This window comes from Oryx dammah, unplaced genomic scaffold, assembly GCF_014754425.2.
Source record: "Oryx dammah isolate SB20612 unplaced genomic scaffold, SCBI_Odam_1.1 HiC_scaffold_11, whole genome shotgun sequence".
Taxonomy (NCBI): Eukaryota; Metazoa; Chordata; class Mammalia; order Artiodactyla; family Bovidae; genus Oryx; species Oryx dammah.
In genome coordinates, this window is record NW_024070195.1 from 28,694,106 (window position 1) to 28,718,230 (window position 24,125).

A 24,125-nucleotide genomic window follows, 5' to 3' on the forward strand; every position below is an offset into this window, starting at 1 on the left:
AATTATTCTCCAAAATAAGGTTCAAGCAATTACTAATGAATATATTTTAGATCTCTGTAAGAAAGCACTGTATCCTCTATAGTTCACAAAAAATGATAAACAGAGATTTATTCTTACAGAAAAAAGAGTAATCTTGAAAACTCTAATGTTGTAATGAGCATAGTTTGGTTAAGCACGGTCAAAATACTGATTTACAAAAATGTGGATAAATTTAGCAGGATATGCACTTCAAAGAATAAGTGTACAGTAGTTAAATGTGAAATAGCTATTTTTAAAAGTTGCGTGGGGAATCACAAGATAATGTGAAAAGTTCAGTTAGACAACCAGCAATGAAATTTGAGACTACTGGTATTATGACAAATCCGGTTTCCAACCTTGTTGACAGATTTACTTGCACAACCAGAATTTGTCAGAGCAGGAAATAGGTATAATGCATATATACCTCTCTAACGTCGTTCTCTCCACTTGTCTTCTTCCCACAGATAAAGCAGGTAACTTCATCCTGCCCCGAAGACCAACAGTAAGTGACAGTATCTTTATTTTTAAAGTGAACATTTTACTGTGGCAAAGTACTTAATGCCTTGTCAGTGAAAAAATGATACCTAGTAAATGACTGTGGTTTTCAAGACTGTTGATAACCTATATTGAGAGTAATGATCTTAAGCTATTCTATTCTTTTTAAGCTAAGAAAGTAACATATAGCTCTAATATTAACAAAAAGCACTTTTATCTAATGTAATAAATTAGTTTTTACCTTTCATTCTAAAATAAGCAATATAATTAATTCCTATGTCTGTGAATTTTGGAAACAATTATACCAGAACTTCCTTTAATGCAAAAATGAAAAACTATGGTTATATGTGTGTTCATACTCCCACGATAATAACTTAAGGAACACGTTTGAGTCAGTTCTAATGAGGTGGATGAACCTAAAGCCTATTATATAGAGTGAAGTAAGTCAGAAAAAGAAAAGCAGATGTTGTATATTAATGCATACATATGGAATCTAGAAAGATGGTACTGATGAACTTATTTGCAGGACAGCAATGGAGACGCAGATACAAACAGACTTGGGAAGAGGAGGAGGGAGGAATTAAAAGAGTAAAATTGAAACACATACATTACCATATGTAAAATAGATAGCCAGGGGGAATTTGCTGTATAACACAGGGAGCTCAAACTCCATGCTCTGTGACAACCTAGAGGGGTGGGGTGGGATGAGAGATAGGAGGGAGGTTCCAGAGGAAGGGGATAGATGTATACCTATGGCTGATCATGTTGATGTATGTCAGAAACTAACACAATATTGTAAAGCAATTATCCTCCAATTAAAAATTTTTTATAAATGAATAAAATAATTTTACTAGTATTAACATATATGGACATTATATAATATAGACATTATTAAAATAAGTATGGGAAGCTATAGTTTTAAATCCACCAAAACAAAGTAATAGCACCAATCCTGAGACAAAAATATTCTAAAGATTACCAACCTAAGATAAAATATCCCCTATGAAATGCAGTCAAAAAAAAAAAAATTAGAAACTTTCCCAACAAAAGTCAACCTTTTCAGGCATTTACTTTTATATAAGTGATTTAAGTATAATATCAGTTGCATTTATTTTATATAAGGAGGCAATTTCTATATAAAACTTTATATTCCTTGGCAAATAAGAAATGATCCTGGATAAGCAGATATCAAGAAACCACATACCTGCCTCTGATGACCTGTGAGCAGAGGAAAGGTTTTACTTTAAAAACATTTTATATTAATGCTTTTCTCCTCTGTGGCTAACTAGCATCCAGGAAGCTTAGGGAAGACATACTATTGCCAGAGAGGATTTCGTAGTCCCACTTCTGCTATTTAAAACTAAAACCTACAATGTCTACCTATATGATTCACACTCTGGAGAAGAATCAAAGGAAATTAAACTGATTTCAAGTTTCAAGCCTGGGAGCTACTCTACAATGATAGGGCTTCTGAATTGAGGTCAGATTTGTAAGAGGAAGAGATAAATTGTGAGGAGGAGTGTCAGAACTCTTGAGTACTGTTTAAATCCCCATAGTGCTAAGAATTCTAGTAACATTTTTTTCAGTAAATTCAAGCAAAGAGAAGAGAATTCATCTTTGGGAAGAAAAAATAATTGCTTTCTGGGTGTCAATGTAGCTGTTGTTATTTAGATATCTTTGTAGATTTCTTATATGATGAAGTCTAAAAGGTTTGCAAACTCTTATAAGCTGCTTTCCATTTCACATGTAAGTGGTGAGATGAAAGAATGTGTTATAATGAAGATTAAATATTATATTAAACTATATTTGAAAAATAATGCATCCTACAGTTTTCTGATGTCTTCCCTGGTGGCTCAGTTGGTAAAGAGTCTGCCTGCAATGCAAGAGACCTGGATTCAATCCCTGGGTAGGGAAGATTCCCTGGAGAAGAAAATGGCAACCCACTCCAGTATTCTTGCCTGGAGAATTCCATGGAGAGAGGAGCCTGGTGGGCTACAGTCTATGGCGTCACAAAGAGTCAGACATGACTGAGTGACGAAAACTTTTACTTCACGTAGTTTTCTGAGCTGTAGTTAGGTATATCAGTGTGTCTAGAACTATAATGGAGAAGGAAATGGCAACCCACTCCAGTACTCTTGCCTGGAAAATTCCATGGATGGAGGAGCCTGGTAGGCTACAGTCCATGGGATCGCAAAGAGTCGGACACAACTGAGCAACTTCACTCACTCACTCACACATTATGTACACATGTGTTAATACTTTTAATGGCATTTTTTTCTAGTCCCCATAATTCTTTAAAACATTTCCATTCTCTTTTTTCAGGAGCAAGAGCTTTGAGCCCAAAATATCTAGTTTTATCCCCCAGTTCTGCTTGCAAGTTTATGGCACTTCATTATTGAATCTCTGATGCTGGGACTGCCCATCTGTAAGCCAGTGTATTGAGTAGACTATTGTGAGTTTAAAGTGAGCCCATAAAGAAAAACCCAGTACTTCACAGGAAAGATGTGCGTGCATGCTCAGTTGTGTCCAACTCTTCGGCAACCCCATGTACTGCAGCCCCTCTGTCCATGGAATTTCCCAGGCAAGAATGCTGGAACTGGAGTGGGTTGCCATTTCTTTCTCCAGGGAATCTTCCTGACTCAGGGGTTGAACCCATGTCTCTTGCATCTCCTGTAATGACAGGAAGATTCTTTACCACTGTGCCACCTGGGAAGTCGCCATATAATGGCATTATTATACATGGCTCACTTAGGGCAAGGGGCTTCCTGCCTGTTCACAAGAGCCTGTTGCACAAGATGGTACATTATTCAATAATTTTGGTTCATTTTCATACTTATACTAGCTTTCCTGGGTCATATAGCAAAAATACACTAGAACAGACTTAATCCAAGAATCCTTTTCATTTGCTGCCACTCCTTACGTTTCATTTCCTTAGGAAACAATATTGAGAGGAAGTAGTTATACTAATTCATACTCACATAACCCTAGGGGGTGGGGTGGAATAGGTGTATGAATGTAATAGCAATGTAGAATAATCCACACATTTCTTTACATCTGATGAAGGTTATGTTCCCCTGATGCTATCTTGCTGATACATAGCCCCAGGGCAGGTGGCTAGTTCTGTTGCTACAGAATTTTGCAATAATGGGGAAGCAATGATTATCTTGAGGCAAGAGCAAAAATTAAAAGGCTTGGCTATCACTACACACTCAGGCCAGCTATTGCCTCAGGAGGCAACCTCTTCCTCCACTTCACACCTATCACACACACATACACACACATACCAACACGTACACACTAGAGGTCATGAGAGACTTACTTCTCCCCAGATTTTCTTCCTATCTTTTTTATATTTCTTGAAAGTCATAATTCTATTTTGCTTCTGTCATTCTTTCCATATCCATGTTGGAGTGAAACAAGAAGCCTGCCTATTTTGACATCCTGACTGGAATAGAAACCTGGAAGTTTGCTTTGTAAACAGACCCTTTTATGAACTCTCTTCTTAAGAACAAAGCACATTCTCCTTAGTTTATAATTTGAAAATTCTTATTTCCACAAGATGGACTTTTAAGGCAATGTTTGCTTGCATAATTTTTATAACTGTGCTTTTTATCTTCTAATAAGCAATGATATCATGTCATTAGAGAAAATAATATTTTCTTTTTCAAGTGAGTGTTTCAAACTGAGCAAAGAGCCTGACATCAAGGTGAGAAAGAAATAATATGTTACAGTTTAACTGTATTATATACATTTTCACTTCAAAAAGACTTGTTCTGCTCTTAGTCATTAGATATTAGGGCTTCCCAGGTAGTGCTAGTGGTAAAGAATCCACCTGCTATTGCAGGAGATATCAAGAGATGCAGGTTCAACTCCCGAGTCAGGAAGATCCCCTGGAGGAGGTATGGCAACCCACTCCGGTATTCTTTCCTGGAGAATTCCCATGAACAGACAAATGGCAGGCTACAGTCCACAGGGTCACAAAAAGTCAGACATGACTGAAGCAACTTAGCATGTACACCTAAACCATCAACACTTGGAATTAGAAAATTTTCAAATCCTGTATTTGGCTTTTCTCTAGTCACACTTAGGAGAGATGACTAATCACCTGAAAAGGAAAATGATGAAAAGCAGAAGGAAAATCACGTAAGGAAAGCTGCAATGACTTCTACATAGCAAAATAACTTTTTAAGGGAAATGAGTGAAAAGGAATCTAAAGTTTGTTACTAAGTAAACAGCAGCTGAAACATATAACTACACACATTTAGAAATCGTCTACATGCAAGCAGAGAACAGAAAGAAGCAGATATTTTTCCTAGTTCTTTCCATTGATTTCGGTGTGCCTGTACCAAACACGATTGCAAATAAATCATATCTGATCTGTACCTTCTATTTAAGGAGGCCACTGAAGAAGAGAGGTGGAATGGAGCTAAAAGCATTGGTCTTACAGTTGCCAATGGACCTTTATTATATTTACATCATCTGACATACTTATTTCCAGAGCCCTGTGCTATGCTGGATTTTTTCCTCTCCTTCTCCAAAAACACCAGAATGGGTCAACAGCAAAAGAAAAAGAAAACCTTTCCCTCCACTTTTGCACACATTTGGAAAAGTTCAACAAGTTCATATTCTAGGTGCTTGAATCATGAGCTACCCTAATGATATGCTGAGGGTCAGAGAGTGAGTGAGAATCATATTTTGTTAACTTGAATATGTCCAGTAGATTCTAGCCTGCTGTTATGGATAGTATGCAAAACTTGATGACTGTCTGTTAAAGAAAAAAAGAATAACTGAGTGTCACTGGCTTGCAGAAAAAGAAGGACCCGTTTTTCTCTTTGGCTTTCAATTCTCCTCGAGGCCCACTTGAGCCATTGCCCAAGGAATGTACATGTCCAGGGACACTAACCTAAGAAAGAGTCCTCTGGAGACTTAGCTTCTGAAGCTCCACTGCTAAGCACATAAAGAGGGAGCTGTCTTTAGCCATAAGGCATTTAAAAGAATGAAAATGGTAGTCTGTCCTTTCCACACTCAGTCAAATTATAGAAGAAAAAGTCAAAAGTACATGAAAAAATTGAGAGAAATAAGATCTTGCAGATGGGTCAGAGAAAATGAATATATAATCAGAACTTTACGTGGTAAGTTTTAAAGGCTCCCATCCAGTGGCAAGATCAGTGTTTTTAGACTTAACTTGTGAGTTTCTTTGGGAAGAGGCACTTAGAAATGTTTTTTGAAGGATGTGGCTAGAATCCAGGGTTGAGGATTAATATAATCTAAGACGTTAATGGCATATGATCAAAGCATAACTAAAGAAGCCTGGCTAGAGTTAAGGAAAATGAAAAAAAGATTATCTAATGGATGATGTCACAGGTTGGATCCTCTAGGAACAATATCCGAGAGAGGGAAAGTTTATCAGGAAATGAACTTGAAATCAATTCCTTTGGGATGGAGTCAGGGGAAAGCAAAATTAGGCAGAGGTGTGATGTAGTCTCATTGGAGGCTTCAGCCAGTCGACTACTTCTGAGTAGTTCAGAAGTTGGGATAATGTTTCAGGGTTGTCTCTACAGGCCTTTATATCCCACATCTGACAGTCATAGGATGAGGGTGAATTAGGAAGAGAGCATGACCTTGGGCCAGGAGGCTGCCTTCAGCAAAGCCAATCCCTGAAGAGCCTGAGAGCTGAGAGATTTTTGCTGGGAGAGCAAGCATCCTAAATAATAATAAAAATAGTAATGATAATGCTGGAAGGGGGGGTATATGTTGTTATTTTTTATGTTTTCAGATTGCTTTGATGTTATTTATCTTCTCAAACATCACAAAATCCCTATGAGGTAACCCTATGTCACCATATTCTAACTTGATATAATGAATAATTTCAATTTTATATAACTAGTTAAAGATGAGCTGGGTAAAACAGTATTACCAATGATAACAACAAAATCCCAGTCTTGTCAACATTTACAGCACTCGCTTTCCTTCATGACAATACCAGGTACCAAAGTTTAGATTTGCTCAATAAAGGGCCAGGTGTCCCTGAAAAATTCAAATGGCTCTTTTTAATATTAAATTTATGTATCTGCTTTATACAGAAATAAGTTCATTTTTCTTTCCCTATTTTTCCTTTTCTGTCTTCATATTTTCATTCCTTTCACCCACCTCTTCCTTTTGCCCACCTAAAATCTAAACAAAATCAACCTTTTCCTGTTGCTGCGAGTGAAATTTTAATGGTATAGAAGAGTTTACAATTTCAAAACACTGTATAAACACTTCTATAGTTTGTATCCTTCATAGAACCCTTATAGGAATAAGCTATCAGTTTTGTGATTTCCAATCCAATTACATCCCTTTTCATTCTAGTTATTAAACAGACAAAAATACTTCATTAAAATGCCAACAAAGTGCTCTATCATTTCAACAAAGTTACATAAATGAGGGTTATTATAATGGCCTATGTTTTGAAGTCAAGAAGGATATCCTAAGAAAATATTATTTGCACTCTCCAAGACTTAGAAGTTTTATATTTGAAAGACAACAGAAAATGATTAACTTAATTGTTAATATTCTCCAATTTTTTTTCTAATTTTCTCAAATGTGTTCAGTCATTTATTGGCTATTTATCAGCTGCAAAAAGATTTATATTAATAGTAATGTATTTCTGTCAAGGCAGAATGCTTGACATTCTTACCCAGAACTCCACGGCCCCCAAAAGTATGATACTGTTTAGTGGGAAATGGTTATTGAGGTTAAAAAAAATCCCAAGTAGCCTCAATCTGGCAATGAGTCTGTCAGAAGGTTACTTAACATCTCTGTGCCTCATTTCTTCACTTATAGAAACATCATAAGCCTAAACCATTAGCTTCACCAGGTGGCAAAAACAGCAACTAAGACAATAAATCTGGCAAAAGTCAGAGGCACTTTTCCAAGAGTGCCTTCACAATAATTACTAGAATTATAGTAATATAGACTGGTTTAGATGGTAAAGAATCCTCCTGCAATGCAGGAGACCCAGTGTTTGATCCCTGGGCCTAGAAGATCCCCTGGAGAAGGGGGTGGCTACTCACTCCAGTATTCTTCCCTGGAGAGTTTCACGGACAGAGGAGCTTGGCAGGCTACAGTTCATGGGGTCGCAAAAAGAGTCAAACATGACTGAGCAACTAATACTTTCACACTCTTCACTTCACAGACTCATTATAGGAAGTGCAGAGAAGAAAATAACACCTTATCACATGAGGATGAATTCATTCTTTTGTATTTTTGTTTAATTTTATTTCCTGTTTGCCTAGCTTTTTGTCTGATCATTTATTTTGTAAAAGAATGGTCTGAAGTTCTATTTTTGCTGCTGTCCTCCAGGTGAATCATAATGTCTGCATTCCCAAACTCCTGAGCATCAAGGTCCCCCATATCACTATGCAATGCAATTTCTTCTGTTACCCTATATTAAAACTAGTCCCAGGACGTCCCTGCTGGTCAACAGCTAAGACTCAGTGCTCTCAACACAGGGGGCCCAGGTTCAATCCCTAATCAGGAAACTAGGTGCCACAGGCCACAACCAGGAGTTTGCATGCTGCAACTAAGACCCAGAACAGGCAAATAAATAAATATTAGGAAAAAAACTGACCCCAGAGAAACCTATGTCACAGAGCTTTTGTCATCTATCCATGAAAAAAGCCAAGGTATATTGCAATATGGATGATGAGTGGCAGTCAGTAAATGCTTAACGTAGATATGCAGCTTCAGATTTCCAATGGCTACCTGTTATGGGCCTTGGAATGCACTTGAAAGTAATCTGACCCTCAATATATATGAGAAAGTATGTTAGTCTGCTGAGGCTGCTATTACAAAATACTACAGATTGGGTGGCTTGAGCAACAGAAATTTATTTTCTCACAATTCTCACCTGAGACCAAGGTGCCAGTATGGTCAGTTTCTGGTGAGACTTCTCTTCCTGACTTGCAGAGAGCCACCTTCATGGCACACTCACATGGGCTTTTCTCTGGGTTCGTGGAGACAAGAGAGAGAGACAGAGAGAGGGCTTGAATGTCTCTTCTGAACACTAATTCTGTGAATTAGAACCCATTCTTATAACCTCATTTAATCTTAATTACTTATTTAGGGGCCCTGATATAAATATAGCCACACTGGGGGGTTAGAGCTTCAATATATAAATTTTGGAAGGGCCCATACTTTTTCACAGAAGGCTAAGCACCTCCCATGTACCGTTTGATGTTCTATTTTTTTCAAAAAAAACTTAACTTCAAAATATAAATGTTTTCCTTGTTACAAAATCATCATAAAATAACTTTTATCTCTAATATGCTTAAGCAACAGAATGTGTTTGAATTTATTTAGACATTTTACCCCTGTGATTTTGAATATTTAATTCATTACAATATTTACCTTTATAAATATTAATGTGATGAAAAAATATGCCTAAAGCTTTACCAGTGTATATTATTATTTCCTGGGGATTCCAAGAAGTTGAATTAGTGAGGCAAATGATGTGAATATATTAAGGGTGTTCATAGGATTGGGTTGGTATTAATAATACCTTGAAATGTAAGAATTGTACCTTTTGTTTTTAGATCCAGAAAGAGAATATTGCCTTTTTGGAATTTAAGACATTGTAATAAAGAGAAAGATTTGAATGAGAATGAATGGGGACACTGGGCAGAGTTGAAGAGAGCTGTTGAAATTGCCAAAGAAAAGCATTTACTCCTTAGTGGATTTACCTCAGGCTCTAGGAAATGCAGGCATATGAGCAGAGCTCTGACAGGGAAGAAGTGGCATATGTTCACCGGTAATTTGAGGAGATGTTAACTGGGGTTATAAAGGATTAAGCAAGGTGTAAGGAAACGAACAAGGGCTAGTCATTCTTTTTTTTTTTTTTTAATGTCCTCTCCGTCCTGAAACTCCTGAACCTCCCACCCAGCTCCCTCCCCATCTCACCCCTCTAGGCTGCTGCAGAGCCCCAGTTTGAGTTCCCTGAGTCATATTGCAAATTCCCATTGGCTATCTATTTACATATGGTAATGTATGTTTCCCTGTTACTCTTTCCATACATTCCACCCTCTCCCTCCTCCTTCTTCCCACCCGCTACCGTGTCCATAAGTCTGTTCTCTATGTCTGTCTCCACTGTGTCCTTTGTGATAAGTCGCTTCAGTCATGTCCGACCCTTTGCGACCCCATAGGCTGTAGCCCCCTGGCTCCTCTGTCCAGGCAAGAATACTGGAGTGGGTTTCCATGCCCTCCTCCAGCTGTGTCTCCACCACTGCCCTGCCCTGCAAATAAGTTCCCCCGGATCATCTTTCTAGATTCCACATATATATGTGTGTTGTTTTATCACCGTCGGGAAGTGTGAAGAAGCCATTCCTAGCACCTGGAGAATAGTTACATGGAAAAACTGTGAAACTAGGGCAGAATTGGACTTCCCTTGTGGCTCAGTGATGAAGAATCCGCCTGCTAATGTGGGAGACACGGGTTGGATCCCTGGGTCTGGAATATGCTCTGGAGAAAGAAATGACAACCTACTCCAATATTCTTGCCTGAGAAATCCTATGGACAGAGGAGCCTGGTGGGCTCCAGCCCCTGGGGTCACAAGAGTCAGATAAAACAGCGACAGCAACAGGGTAGAATTACTTATCATCAGCATTCACGGTGATCTTCAAGGGTTTCAATCCAGTGCTTCAGTCTGTTCTTTACTGTCCCCATTGGAGGCTCAGGTCTGGGGCCAAATCCATTATCCTACTGACTCCTGGTGACACATCCTCTTTTTTTCATGTCCACTGGTGAATCTGGTGTAACTGAGATCCCTGCTTTGTGTGTTTTGTCTTTTCCCCTGTGTTCCTCAAAGTTCATGCACTAAACATTCCAACGCAGGTCTTTGTTCCTTTGTTTTGTTTTCCCAGCGATGGCATTATTCACGGTCGTTTTGTTCCTGGCTGCTGTGTGGCTTCCATTCTTTCCTGCAAAGGGACAGGTATGGTCAAGAGTAAAAATCTTTTCACAACAAGCCATGCAACTTTGAGGGATCAGTGTTTGAAAGTAAAAAAGACTGCAGTGTCTGGTACATCACAAAGTCCTTCTAAGTTGCTCACTGTGCTTAAGTCTAAGGCTGTGGCAACCAATATGGTAGCTTCTAGCCATGCAAGGATATGCAACACTGGAAATATGGATAGTGTGAATTGAGACCTGCATAAATACAATACAGTATGATTTAGTGAAAAAAAATGGAGGTAAAAATCTCATTAATAATTTTAATATTGATCACATAATAAACATTGTAAAGTGATATATATTATACTTAGCAATTTAATGTTTATTTATTTTTTTTAAATTAAAATCATATGTGATGCCTTAATTATATTTCTATTGACAGCACTGGCTTGTGGATTTAAAAGCTAACGATACTTCTCCTGTCCCAAGATCTTTTCTGATTTACTTTTATTTAATATATTTCAACCTGACTCCCACAGAAAATTAGCAACATATTTATATAATCTCAAATTAGCAAAACTTCTTCCCACACATCACCACATTTAATTTTCATAACTATCCTGTGAGAATAATTTTAAATTAAAAGGCAAGAAAATTTACTAAAGATATTAAGTATTTTGATTTTGCCCATAATTTTACAATTAGTATATGTTAGGTAAGACGTTCTAATTATTTCTAATATGCTGCTTCACTTTAATAATCTCCCAAACAGGATCAGTCATGTTCTCCAGTGACTGGTGTGAAGATGCCCATACAAGGTGTCGACCTCCTGATCAGAGAACCTCTGAATGTGAGGAGCTTTGGGCACTGCTGTCTGTTCCCACACCCTCCTTTGACTCCAGGCACACAAGATTAGCTAGGACTCCTCAGATCACAGATTTCTGACATTGCATTTAACCTCATTTGGCATTTACAAATATAGCTATTGTGTTATTATAATCAAAATTTCAATCCCAATACCATACATTCATCAGCTAGGGTTTCATTCAAGTTGTTTGCTGTGTTCCCAGTTTCTTCCCTGAAGATTCCTTCCATGGCCCTTTCCAGTCCCCTGTTACGTGTCCAGTCCATCTCCCAGTCTTTATTTATAAAAGTATTTAAAAGGGAGATATCATTTGGGTCCTTTGCACCAGTAAATGTCTCTTGATCAGATACTCTACACACCCTCTGCCCAGAGCATCTTCTCCAGATGCCTAGAAAACACAATTTATCTTTCAATATCCCAGTCCACACCATATTTTGTGAAATCTTTTCTAAGCTCAATCAAGAAGAATTAATCCCTCCTCCCTTTATATCTAGTAGATCCTTCCTATCATTTCAGTTATCAGGTCATAATTATCTATTTATGTCATATTGCCTCTCCAATATAAACTCTTTAAGGATAAATAGATACCACCTTTTATCCATGGTACTCTCAACACTTTTCATATCATCTGTCACTTAATAAAAACCTTATCGATGCTCATTTTTAAAACAAACCAACGAAAGACTTGTCTTCCTCAATAGAATTTATCTGCAAAGCAAGATAGGGTAAGAAGCAGAAAATAATGACTTTTCAGAAACAAAATTTTGGTATGCTTTGAAATGAAGCTACATTTTTCAGAGTCAAAAGGACGTATCCAGGGAGCTATTTTACAACTTGATGTATTTAGGTTACTGCAAAAGTAATTGCGGTTTTGCATTGTTGAACTTTGCTATTTGATATTGGAATACACTCTTAAATAAATATGGTTAGGTATACATCATTTTAATATGCATTTATCAATTTTTTTGCTAATGACATTGCTTGCTGTTTATTTTGTATTTATTTTAGACTAGGAAAATGATGTTAGGCAAAAAGCAAATTTGAGCAGTTTTCTTATTTGAGTTCAGAATGGGTTGGAAAGCAATGGAGATAACTCTCATCATCAACAATGCATTTAGCCCATGAACTTCTAAGAATGTACAATGCAGCGATGGTTCAAGAAGTTTTGCAAAGGAGACAGGAGCCTTGAAGATGAGGAGCACAGTGGCCAGCTATCAGAAGTTGATTGACCAATTGAGAGCATCATCAAAGCTGGCGTCTTAAAACTACATGAGAATTTGCCAAAAAACTCAACATTGACCCGTCTATGGTCATTCAGCATTTGAAGCAAATTGCAAAGATGAAAAAGCTCAGTTAATGGGTGCCTCTTGAGCTGACTGAAAATAAAAAAAATCATCCTTTTGAAGTGTCATCTTCTCTTACTCTATGCAACAACAAACCATTTCTCAACAGAATTGTGACATGTAAAACAGTGTATTTTATACAACAACTGGGAATGACCAGCTCAGTGTTTGGACTGAGAAGAAGCTCCAAAGCACTTCCCAAAACCAAACTGGCACTCCAAAAAGGTCCTGGTCACTGTCTGGTGGTCTGCTGACCATCTGATACACTGCTGCTGCTGCTGCTAAGTCGCTTCAGTTGTGTCCGATTCTGTGTGACCCCATAGATGGCAGCCCACCAGGCTCCCCCGTCCCTGGGATTCTCCAGGCAAGAACACTGGAGTGGGTTGCCATTTCCTTCTCCAGTGCATGAAAGGGAAAAGTGAAAGTAAAGTCGCTCAGTCGTGTCCAACTTAGCAACTTAGCAACCAGTGGACCGCAGCCTACCAGCCTCCTCCGTCCCTGGGATTTTCCAGGCAAGAGTACTGGAGTGGGTGGACATTGCCTTCTCCCATCTGATACACTACAGCTTTCTGAATCCCAGTGAAACCATTACATCTTAGAAGTATGCTCAGCAAATCCATAAGATGTACTGAAAACTACAATACCTGCGGCTGACACTGGGCAACAGAAAGGACCCAATTCTTCTGCACATCACGTGGGGAACAACAACACCACATGTTGCACTACCAACACTTCAAAAGTTGAACAAATTGGGCTATGAAGTTTTGTCCCATCTGCCATATTCACCTGACCTATCGTCAACCAACTACAATTTCAAGCATCAAGATAACTTTTTTGCAGGGAAAATTCTTCTGCAACCAGAAACAGACAGAAAATGCTTTCCAAGGGTTCACTGAATCCCAAAGCAAGTATTTTTATGCTACAGGAATAAACAAACATTTCTTGTTGGCAAAAATGTGTTGATTGCAATGGTTCCTATTTTGATTAATAACGATGTGTTTGAGCCTAGTTATGATGATTTAAAATTCACAGTCCGAAACCACAATTACTTTTATACAGAGATTGGTATTTCACATCAGCTGCTGCTGCTGCTGCTAAGTCGGTTCAGTTGCATCCTTGCTAATTTAGAAATCGATAGCTGGGAAAATGCCCAGTCTGGGAGTACCACACATTCAATTTTGGTCCCTGTCTTTAGGAACATACAAACAGGCAGGAGAAATGGACACATAATGAGATCATGGCAATAAAGTGTGGTGAGACCCATGTTCACAGTATTTGTAGAACTTTGAGGAGACTTAGCACTGGAGGAGGGAGAGAACAACTTATCCCATGGTGTCAGGGAAAATCAACAAAAGGCCCTGTCTGGGCTTAATGCTTCAAAATTTGGCTCATATAGCATCAGACTCTTCTGTAAATTTAAGTCACCAAATCGCTCAGACTTTCTGAGAACTATTTATACACCCTACTCTACATCCAGACTCAAGCCTTCCCAACATACATGCAAAGATACACCAAAAATATCAGCACCTGACTTAATATCCTGTTAATTATATTTCTGTTACTAAAAGGAACAAAGTCAGAAATAGTTCATTAATTGGAATGACATTGCTCCCTCCAAATTGCTTTGGAGATTTTTTAATAATATTGTTAAACTGTCTTTTGAGAGACCCCATAAAGTCTGTCACATAACAGGTAGAATTATTTACTGGAGTATTGAGTGCACTTGGACTCTGCCTAAACATACTTTCTCTAAATACACACAGTGTGTCAGTTCAAGGTTCCCCAAACATCTAAAACAAGGGTTCCCAACCTCCAGGATCTAATGCCTGATGATCTGAGGTGGAGCTGATGTAATTAACAATAGAAATAAAGTGCACAATAAAGTTACTATGCTTGAATCATCCTGAAACCATCTCCTGCTCCTCAGGTCCATGGAAAAATTGTCTTCCAAGAAACCGGTCCCTGGTGCCAAAAAGGTTGGGGACCACTGGTCTAAAAGGAGCCACCTACCTGCACCCCATCACTCCTTTTCCGCAGCCTGATTGAGTGTGAATGAGAATGTTTAATGGCTCCAATCTTGTAACTTTGTCATTGTGTTTTCATTCATATGTCTAGAAAACTCACACTGAGATGTCTCTTCATTCTCGAAAGTGGCATTTATGGCCCCGGAGATGTCTTTATTCTTTGACTGCACCACGCAACATATGGAATCTTAGTTCCCTAACCAGTGATCAAACCCGTGCCTCCTGAAGCAGAAGCACAGGGTCACTGGACCACCAGGGAATTTCCATCGAGGCATTTTTAATCATTACGGCATGGATTATAGCCCGACTCTTAAAATTCAACATTATTTCCTTCTTAAAAATTATAGTTTGGGCTCAGATTCATTGGCAGTGCTTAATAATACTGACTTGAACTGAACATGTCTGAAAATAATCTTTTTTCTCTTAAATTAACTTATGCATTCTTCTATGCAGTTTCAAAACTTTTAAAAACTAATCCTAAACTGACTTTCCTTCAGGATCAACGTTTTGCTGATTTGTCAACCACCCTGAAAAATGTCCAAACTGAGATTGTAAACAAACACAATGACCTAAGGAGAGGAGTCTCTCCACCTCCCAGTAACATGCTGAAGATGGTAAGAAGCAGTCACATAAAGAAAGTGGCTTGAGCTGGCTGTGGTAAGAGCTGGCACCTAGTAAATTACATCTCTTAAGAACTTTCAAGCTTTGGAAGTTCTGGCTCTGCTTTGTTATTTCATTTGAGCTGTGTTATGGACAGGGAAGAAATTCTTCTTCTTTTAAATTCCACATACTATTTTTTGCTTAAAAATCATACTTCTTCCTTCTGTATTCTATTCACGACAATAGTTTAATCTGTCAGAATCTATAATCTATCATGTGTATTTCAGAGTTTACCATATTTGAAAGTAGAATTTCTCCCCTAAAAAGAAAAAATGCATCTACATACATACGTATACAATCAGTATGAAGTTTCAGGGTGCCCATGGAACCCCTGAAGCCTCTCCATGAACCCTGCCGCTGAGGTTAGTATGTGCCTTCTGACCTTAATAAGCCGACTTTTAGATACTTTCACTAGGTTTTTTCTGCTGTTTTTTATAAAAACAGCTTTCTCATAACTTCTCTGGCCTGTGTGCTCCCTTCCTTCTATTGCCTCTCTGTACAGTCAAAACTACAGTACCATCACCCACACCATCCTCATGATTAACGTCCACTCCACCTGGGCTGTAATTTGTGACTGAGACCTTTTCTAGAGGATATGTTATTCGTAGGAGAAATCCAAGGTTTGTTAACTTTAAGGAAGAGAACATAAAAATATCTTACTACTGCAAATGTTACCACTCCCTCCCCACAAAAATGGCCAAACATCTTCTGAGGTGCCCTCTTGCCACTCTGAAAGGGCCTATGCAAATGAGGGGCCTTCATTAGCTCATAGTCTCATTAGTCTCCTAAATTTTGCTTTATTATAGTGAAGCAACTTGTCTAGTTTTAAGGGCTATTTAAATTGTGGGGGGCAGAAGTAAAAGCAAATCTTTAGATATCAGTGAGATATGTCTTTCTGCTCAGTATTTCTTCTAACCTAGAGTTAATAACCCTAGGATATTAGGGTTATTACCTTTTGATCTAGGGTAAATAACAGCCCACTTTTCTAGGTCCAGTACTGAAGGCCACATGTCTCCCAGATGTACTTACTAAAAAAAAAAAAAAAAGGAACTAAGAGTAAAGTATGCCAGCTCAGTACTATAGGAAAAATAATCTCAACATCTCTGTGTGTTGATCAATATTTAGAGAGGATCATTACTAAAAACTGAGGTGTGTCTACTGTGCCATCAAAAATAGACCATTAACTCTCTTAGATTTTTTGATTACTTAGGGCAAATGTACGATTTTGTGGAGCAGAAAAAGACACATGAAAAAGATATCCATGACTATCATGATAAGCAGAAGATGCACATAGAGAAATTTTGTGCTCATATAGACTAGTCCACTATTCTAATCATAAAACTTATCCTCCTTTGTAATTTAAGTCATTGAATGCATCTTGTTTTTCTCTTCTTGTTTTAGCAATGGAACAGCAAGGCAGCAGCAAACGCCCAAAATTGGGCAAACAAGTGCCTTTTCAAACACAGTAACAGAAAGGATAGAATAGTAGGTATGTAATTTAATATTTTTGTTGAGTCCATGAACAAGCAAGACCATAAGGGCTATTTTTGACCTTACATTAAGAAAGCTTTGTGAATAAATGTTGCTTATAATGCTGCCTTTTTCAATTTAAAAACTCTCTGCAGGAGAAAGAACACTGAGAAGTACCACATTGTGCTTATTGTGTGTTTTATATTTTACAAAAACTGGCTCACACAATATCGTATTTGTGCCTCTTAACCATCCCCTAAGTAAATCAGTCATGAGTCATCTCTTCCTCTACTTTATAGAATAGAAAACTGTCACAGAGAAATCAGTTGTTATTTTTAAACATATTTATATTTGTACTTATAACATATGTTTGATTAAATCATTTTGATGACAGAATGTCAAGTCTTTTTTATATTCTGGGTGCTTGCCATACAATCATTACTATATAGATTAAAAAATAACCTGTTAGACATGACTTCTGCATCAGGAAACATAGAAACAATGAGATAAAATATCTTATTATTAAATATTGGATAAAATATTTACTGAAATTATCAAAAATGACATAGATTTAGGCAAACTCAATTTGAAAGAAGCAAATGACTTACCTGTTTTAAATGTAGAACTGTCATTGTTAATTGTATTTTTTTACTATAATTTAGTGAAATCAGGAAGAGGGATGACTATATTCAGTAGAAGATTGGAACAAATTTTCTTGAAGATCTCAATCTACTGTTAAAATCTTAGCTTCTTTCTTTCCTTCTTAAAGGATTTATCCAAGAGTAATTTAGTTTGCACTCCCTTAAAGTAGCATGTAGACATTATATTTAAAGCCATCTAATTTGAAATATTCAACTTGAAAAATATATTGAGATATATATTGAAAATATATTGAAATACTTCTGTTGTGCTACAAGGCATTTCTTTCCTTATTCTTTGAGAATTTGGCCTGTGATGCTCTTATTTGCTTATAAAGGGGAGACTCATAATCTTTGAAAATATTGTCTTTTCTAGTGCCATTTGCTTCATATTGGGGTTTTTAATTAAAGGCTGAGTGCTACCTTTTTTTCAAAGTTCATACAGAATAGCTATCATAAACATTTATTTAGGGTCCTATGTATAAAACAATCTTTGATGAATGTGTGCAAGCCTCAGAGAGAAATTGAGTTAGTCTCTGCCTTTAGCCCACAAAACAGAATATGTGTTAACGCATACACTCATGAAAACTTAAAGTGTAAACAAATGAATCTAGGGAGAACAGATACTAAAGAAAAAAAAAAACTTGATGTACTCAAAATCGTGCACGTTGAGGCCATTCTCAAGGTGCCAAGCACATCTGACTTCTTTCCAGCTTATAGCTGATAAGAAACTCCCTCATGGATTAACAGCTATGAGCACTGCAAAGGACAGGGACTTTGACTGTTTTATGGCTTTCCCCATGAATGATCTGTTTCTTCTCAGGTACAAGGAATTGTGGTGAGAATCTCTTTATGTCAAGTTACCCTTCTACATGGTCTAATGCAATCCAAAACTGGTATGATGAGGTCCATGATTTTGTTTTTGAAGTAGGGCCGAAGAGTCCCCAAGCAGTAGTTGGACATTTCACCCAGGTAAGGGAACAGATAAAAACATTCTGACATCAGTACCTTAAAAAGGAGGCTTCTCCAAATTTTGACTGATTCCAATGTTGAACTGAAAGGAAGATCTCAAATGGGTAAAGAGTAGTTTTACTATGTTGTGAGTATTTCAGCCATGAGCTGTCATTTGTCAAAAGCCTGCACACTTTGAAGGGGGAAATATACCCTGTATTTTTCTTACAGCCTAAATGAATTAAATAGTGAATGTACATGGAAATGTAGTATTTTAAAAGATTTTTAGGGAATTTCCTGGCAGTCCAGCAGTTAGCACTCAGCACTTACACTGCCGTGGCCTGGCTTCCTTCCCTGGATGGGGAACAAAGATCCTGTAAGCTGCATGGAGTGGCTAAAATAAAATAAAAATAAAAGGTCAGTACTTCTACTCAATAATTTAACTAAATATATTCATAAGGTATGCAGAAATACAATATATCAGTAACATTCTTTTCAGTTTTATATTTCTTATTATAGTTTTTTCATTATATTTTCTTCTCTAATGTACTCTCCTATCTTCACTTATGTGCTCATAGGTTGTTTGGTACTCATCTTTCCTTATTGGATGTGGAGTTGCCTACTGTCCCAAACAAAGTCTAAAGTACCTCTATGTTTGCCAATACTGTCCAGCGTAAGTATGTACTTTCAAGTTTATTGTCAATACATAATGCCATCAGCAATCTAATATTTTAACATTGTTATCTAAAGGACAAACCAGACTTTTAAAAAAGAATTTTTCAGTAGAGGGGAGGAGGGATAAAAGTTTAGAAGAGTTCTTTAAATTTGAGGCACAACCAATCTCTCCCTGTCTCTTGATGGGATATGTTTACCTCTTGCCAGCATGTGGGGGTGCACAGCCTTACCAATTCCATCAAGTTTCAGTTCAGTTCAGTTCAGTCGCTCAGTCGTGTCCGACTGTTTGCGTCCCCATGAATCGCAGCCCGCCAGGCCTCCCTGTCCATCACCATCTCCCAGAGTTCACTCAGACTCACATCCATCGAATCAGTGATGCCATCCAGCCATCTCATCCTCTGTCGTCCCTTTCTCCTCCTGCCCCCAATCCCTCCCAGCATCAGAGTCTTTTCCAATGAGTCAATTCTTCGCATGAGGTGGCCAAAGTACTGGAGTTTCAGCTTTAGCATCATTCCTTCCAAAGAAATCCCAGGACGGATCTCCTTCAGAATGGACTAGTTGGATCTCCTTGCAGCCCAAGGGACTCTCAAGAGTCTTCTCCAACACCACAGTTCAAAAGCATCAATTCTTCGATGTTACCACACTGGAATGCGCTCTGTAAATTTTAGAGCCTATTATTAGCCCATTTCAGCTCAGGCTGTTAGACTAGGGTCAAGAAAGTAAGTGCACATGTGAATTATTCTTACTTTGCATTGGGATCTGAGTACACTTGGGGAATGTTAGTTTTTCAGTCATTTGACATGATTTAAAACACTGAAAGGTATTTAGTCCCATATGATGATGGATGCTTCCCTTGGAGCATAAATTAAACTTAAAAAATGAAAAATGCTTGACATTTTGTATTTCAAATTTCAGTGGTAATATTGTTGGCAGACAACATGTCCCTTACCAAAAGGGGACACCTTGTGGCAGCTGCCCCAATCACTGTGACAACGGACTATGCAGTAAGTTTGAAACCATTAACTTGTTAATATAAATGACCTGACATGGCTAAGCATTAGAAGATATTCTGAATGTAACCAACTCAAGCAATGCCTTCCTCCAAAAGGCAAAATTAAAATTATTCAGCAGAGTACCTTTAAGCAAAAAGTTTACACTGTTGAGAATTCTTACTTGCAATGAAGTTGGTTACTGTACATAACCTAAAGAAACATCTACCACCGATGTATATTTGTAGCTGTGTTGAACCTGTGACATATTGGCATATCTGAAAAACTTTCTGTGGAAATTAATCATTGCAACTGAATATGAACTTTCTTTTCACTAAAGTTAATGACATTATAGCAAAGACGGAATTTTAAAAAGAGAAATATGTACAAATATAAAGATGTGATACCACAGAATATGACTTAACCCGGAAAGGCATATTGGAAATTGTAATTCCTTATATGTTAATGAGTTCATCATACTAAATTCTTCATTTTTCCCATAGGGTAATTTAATCATCAAATTTAGTTTAATGAACACTTGTATTTCTATCTGCTAATAACTTTTATATTCTTTTAAAATGTCAATCAAATCTGCTTATAGTGTTATTTGCTCACATAAACTTCAAATATATCTTAGTAAAAGGAGTGAAATTAATGTCATATAATGTCTTATTCTGTGTTGTTGTTAATAGAGGTATAGCATTGGTATTTTTGTTTAGTTGGCATATGTTATTATAATTATTATTAACAATGCAATTAACCCATTAACTGAGATTTCTACCTTTTAAATGCATTCACCTAACTGGATTACAGCACTCTCTCTGGAAGAATTGCTCAGCCATAATTCAGAATAGTGATGATATCAAAGCCTTGTATAAATTAACTACAGAAGAAAATAATTACACCTGGGCTGAATATTATTTGTTGAGGAGCTCGGAATTTATCCTAGTAGTAATAAGCAACCAACTGAAAAATTTCAAATGGATGAATGATGAAATCAGAATTGTGTTTTACAAAGAGCTCCTGGCAATAGCATGCAGAAACAATTGGATGGGAATCCAGCTTGGAGACTGTTGAAAAACATGGGTTTAAAAGCAAATATCTTTACTGCATGAGGGCAAAATGAATGAAGAGAAATGGACAGTGATAGGAAATAGGAAGAATGTAGAAGAGCCAGCGTTTCTTACCTGTGCTTGTTGCACGCTGATGAAAAATAGGGGGAAAACATTGTTAATCAACTATACTTCAGTTTAAAAAGAGAGAGAAACTAGAAATATAGAAGGGAATGAGTTTGTGTTAATTCCTAGTGCCTGGATTAAATTATGCCACTTCTCTGAGTCTGGGTGAAAGGAGGGGAGAGTTGGGAAGCAATACTATAAAATGGCCAAGTTTGTAGGTAGGATAATGTATTTGGCTTGAGATGTGTTGAGTCTGTGGCCACTGAGGGACATCTGAATGGAAATACCCAATAATCATGGTGGAATTTCCTTTTGTTTTTGCAGTTTTGCACCCACATCTTCTTAAAATGATTTCTTATTCCTGAAAGACTAGTAGTATTAGAATCTACAGCAACAGAGTCCAATATAACTTTTTGCATTCATGGAAATGTTAAATAATTGTACTGTCTCTTAAAGTAGCCCTTGGCCACATTGGTTATTGAGCACTTGGAATGTAAGTTGTATCACTGAGGACCCAAATTTTATATTTTATTTTATTTTAATTCAATTAGGTTTGAATGTAAGCAATCACCTGTCTAGTGCTGATCATTTCGGACAGTGCAGTTCTAGAGAGATTCATTTAAATTCACCATACTGTTTTCTGAGGAAGGAAAAAAGGCCAATTCATTTTAGAAACATTTCAAAAGATTAAAATTTTAAAATAAATGATGAGCTAGTTGATTAGTTTAACTAAGAGACCTTATGTGTCCTTCAAGCTATGAAGTGCTCATCCCAGGGTAATGATGCCAACATGTTTGCTCAATTTTCTCTTTCTCACTCACATTGAATTTACTGTTTGTGTTGCTGCTGTGGAGGAAAACGATAATGAAGTGATTACTTTCTTTGCTTTTATTCCAGCCAATAGTTGTGAGTATGAAGATACCTATTCTAACTGTGCATCTTTAAAGAAAACATGGACCTGTGCCTCTGATTTTGTGAAGACTAATTGCAAGGCTGCCTGCAACTGTCAAGGCAAAATTTATTAAATTCCCAGTACTGACCAAGCAGGGCTACATGATGGAAGGCTGCATCATCTACTCAGATTTGATATTTACTAACAAGGAAATCACAGACATGTTAGCTACAAATTTGATTTCAAGTAGTAATGAGTCTTTTTCTCCTGAATCTGCTTTTTATTTTACAGAATTTCTTTTTCATACAAAAAAAATTTAATGTAACCTAATCTATGATAACAACTTTGGATTTTGATATAGACTGGGTGATGTAAATTTAACTGAATTTAATCAAGTTGAAGATTCTGAAAGCTGTATTCTCTTACAAATATGATCACTAGAAATTTGAACTGAAATTGAGAATCATGTATAAAATAAACAAGCTACAAGGATATTTTGTATGGCACAGGGCATGTAGCCAATATTCTATAATAACTATAAATGGAGTATAACCTTTAAAATTGCAAATCACTATGTTGTATACCTGAAACATATAATATTGTACATCAATTATACCTCAAAAAAACCTGAGAAGGAGGTAAAGAGTTATATCAGAAAACTTGGGAGCCCCAAGGCCTGGGAGATGGGACAGAGGAAGCTCTGATTTAGGACTCACTTTTCAGCTCCTACAGGCAATGCCCAGACCAGCTCGCCTGCCAGTCAGGGGCGCTCTCCCAGGCGCCAAGGCTTCCTGCTTCTCCTCCATCTCTCAAATCCTGGCATGGGGCCCTTGGTTTGAGGGTAACCCCATGCTGGGAACATGCTAAGTCAAAAAGAAAGAAAGAAAGAAAGAAATTTCTAGAACAAGATGTATGAAAAGGTCAGAATGTAATATCGTTGTCTCATGAATCCTGAACTACAGTCCTCATTCTCAGTCCCACTTTATAGCTAAACATCTTCAAAGATACACATGCTATATTTAATTCTTCCTCTCCCAGCCACCCTCTTCCCACTGATGTCTCCCATTTTTACAATTAAATTCAAATCATTCTTCCTAAGGTAGCCTCCGTCTTCATTTTGCCAAAATCAGTGAAGACTTTTGGGTCTTCATCTGCATAAATTGCACAGTAGAATATGACCACGCCTTCCTTTTAAAGTCTCTCTTCTTTTAGACAAATCTTCCTTAAAGAAAAATTCAAAATAATATATTTTGAATATACCTCTTCCTTCATGAGGTAGAACTTTGTCCACTCGCTATTGACTCTGTGCTGAACTTAAGGACTCGCTTCCAAAGCAGAAGTTATGAACAGTGGGAAAATCTGGCAAATAATGTCTTAACTAAGTGATCAAAATTCCACATCATTACTGACTCAGTAATGAGCCATGTGGATTCACATACCACCGTATATGATATAATTAGAAGAGATATCACTTTTGTGGTGCTCTTTGCAACCTTAGTCTTATTATGCAATAAAACATCAAGCAAACCTAAATAGAAAATACCCTGATCAGGACTCCTCAAAGCTGTCAAAATCATGAGCAATAAGGAAATTCTGAGAAAACATTACAGACCAGAGGAGAATAAGGAGACAGAACAACTAAATACAATGTGGTACCTTGTATCAGATCCTGGAACAGAAGGAGGACATTAATGGAAAATTGATGAAATCTGAAAAATATCCAGGGTATTTTTAACAACAGTGTTGATTTCTTAGTCTTGATCAATGTACCAGAGAGATGTAAAATGTTAATATTAGGGGAAACTGTAACTGGGTAGAGAGTGTATGGGAATTCTCTGTACTATATTAGCTAAATTTCTGTAAACCTAAAAATACTCCAAAATAAAAACTTTAGTTACTCAGTCGTGTCAAACTCTTTGCGACCCCGTGGACTGTAGCCTGCCAATCTCCTCTGTCCGTGGGATTCTCCAGGCAAAGATACTGGAGTAGGTAAACATTCC

The 24,125-nt window shown here is 37.3% G+C and overlaps 1 protein-coding gene across 1 annotated transcript; it reads left to right on the forward strand.

Annotated features, from left to right (window-relative positions):
• The first annotated feature begins 401 nt into the window (after nucleotides 1-401).
• LOC120870030 (cysteine-rich secretory protein 3-like) lies at nucleotides 402-23,542 on the forward strand. Its single transcript, XM_040249486.1, has 8 exons — nucleotides 402-520; nucleotides 10,413-10,483; nucleotides 15,170-15,286; nucleotides 16,734-16,821; nucleotides 18,264-18,412; nucleotides 18,970-19,064; nucleotides 19,982-20,070; nucleotides 22,131-23,542. The coding sequence occupies exons 2-8, from the start codon at nucleotides 10,415-10,417 to the stop codon at nucleotides 22,256-22,258; spliced, it is 735 nt and encodes a 244-aa protein (XP_040105420.1). The 5' UTR covers nucleotides 402-520; nucleotides 10,413-10,414; the 3' UTR covers nucleotides 22,259-23,542.
• Nucleotides 23,543-24,125: the final 583 nt, after the last annotated feature.

Excerpts from the sequence above, each read along its gene's own strand:
- LOC120870030 (XM_040249486.1), top strand. The coding sequence starts at position 10,415 with ATGGCATTATTCACGGTCGTTTTGTTCCTGGCTGCTGTGTGGCTTCCA. Across the intron at positions 18,413-18,969 it reads TAGTTGGACATTTCACCCAG|GTTGTTTGGTACTCATCTTT; the intron begins GTAAGGGAACAG and ends ATGTGCTCATAG. Across the intron at positions 19,065-19,981 it reads GTTTGCCAATACTGTCCAGC|TGGTAATATTGTTGGCAGAC; the intron begins GTAAGTATGTAC and ends TTCAAATTTCAG.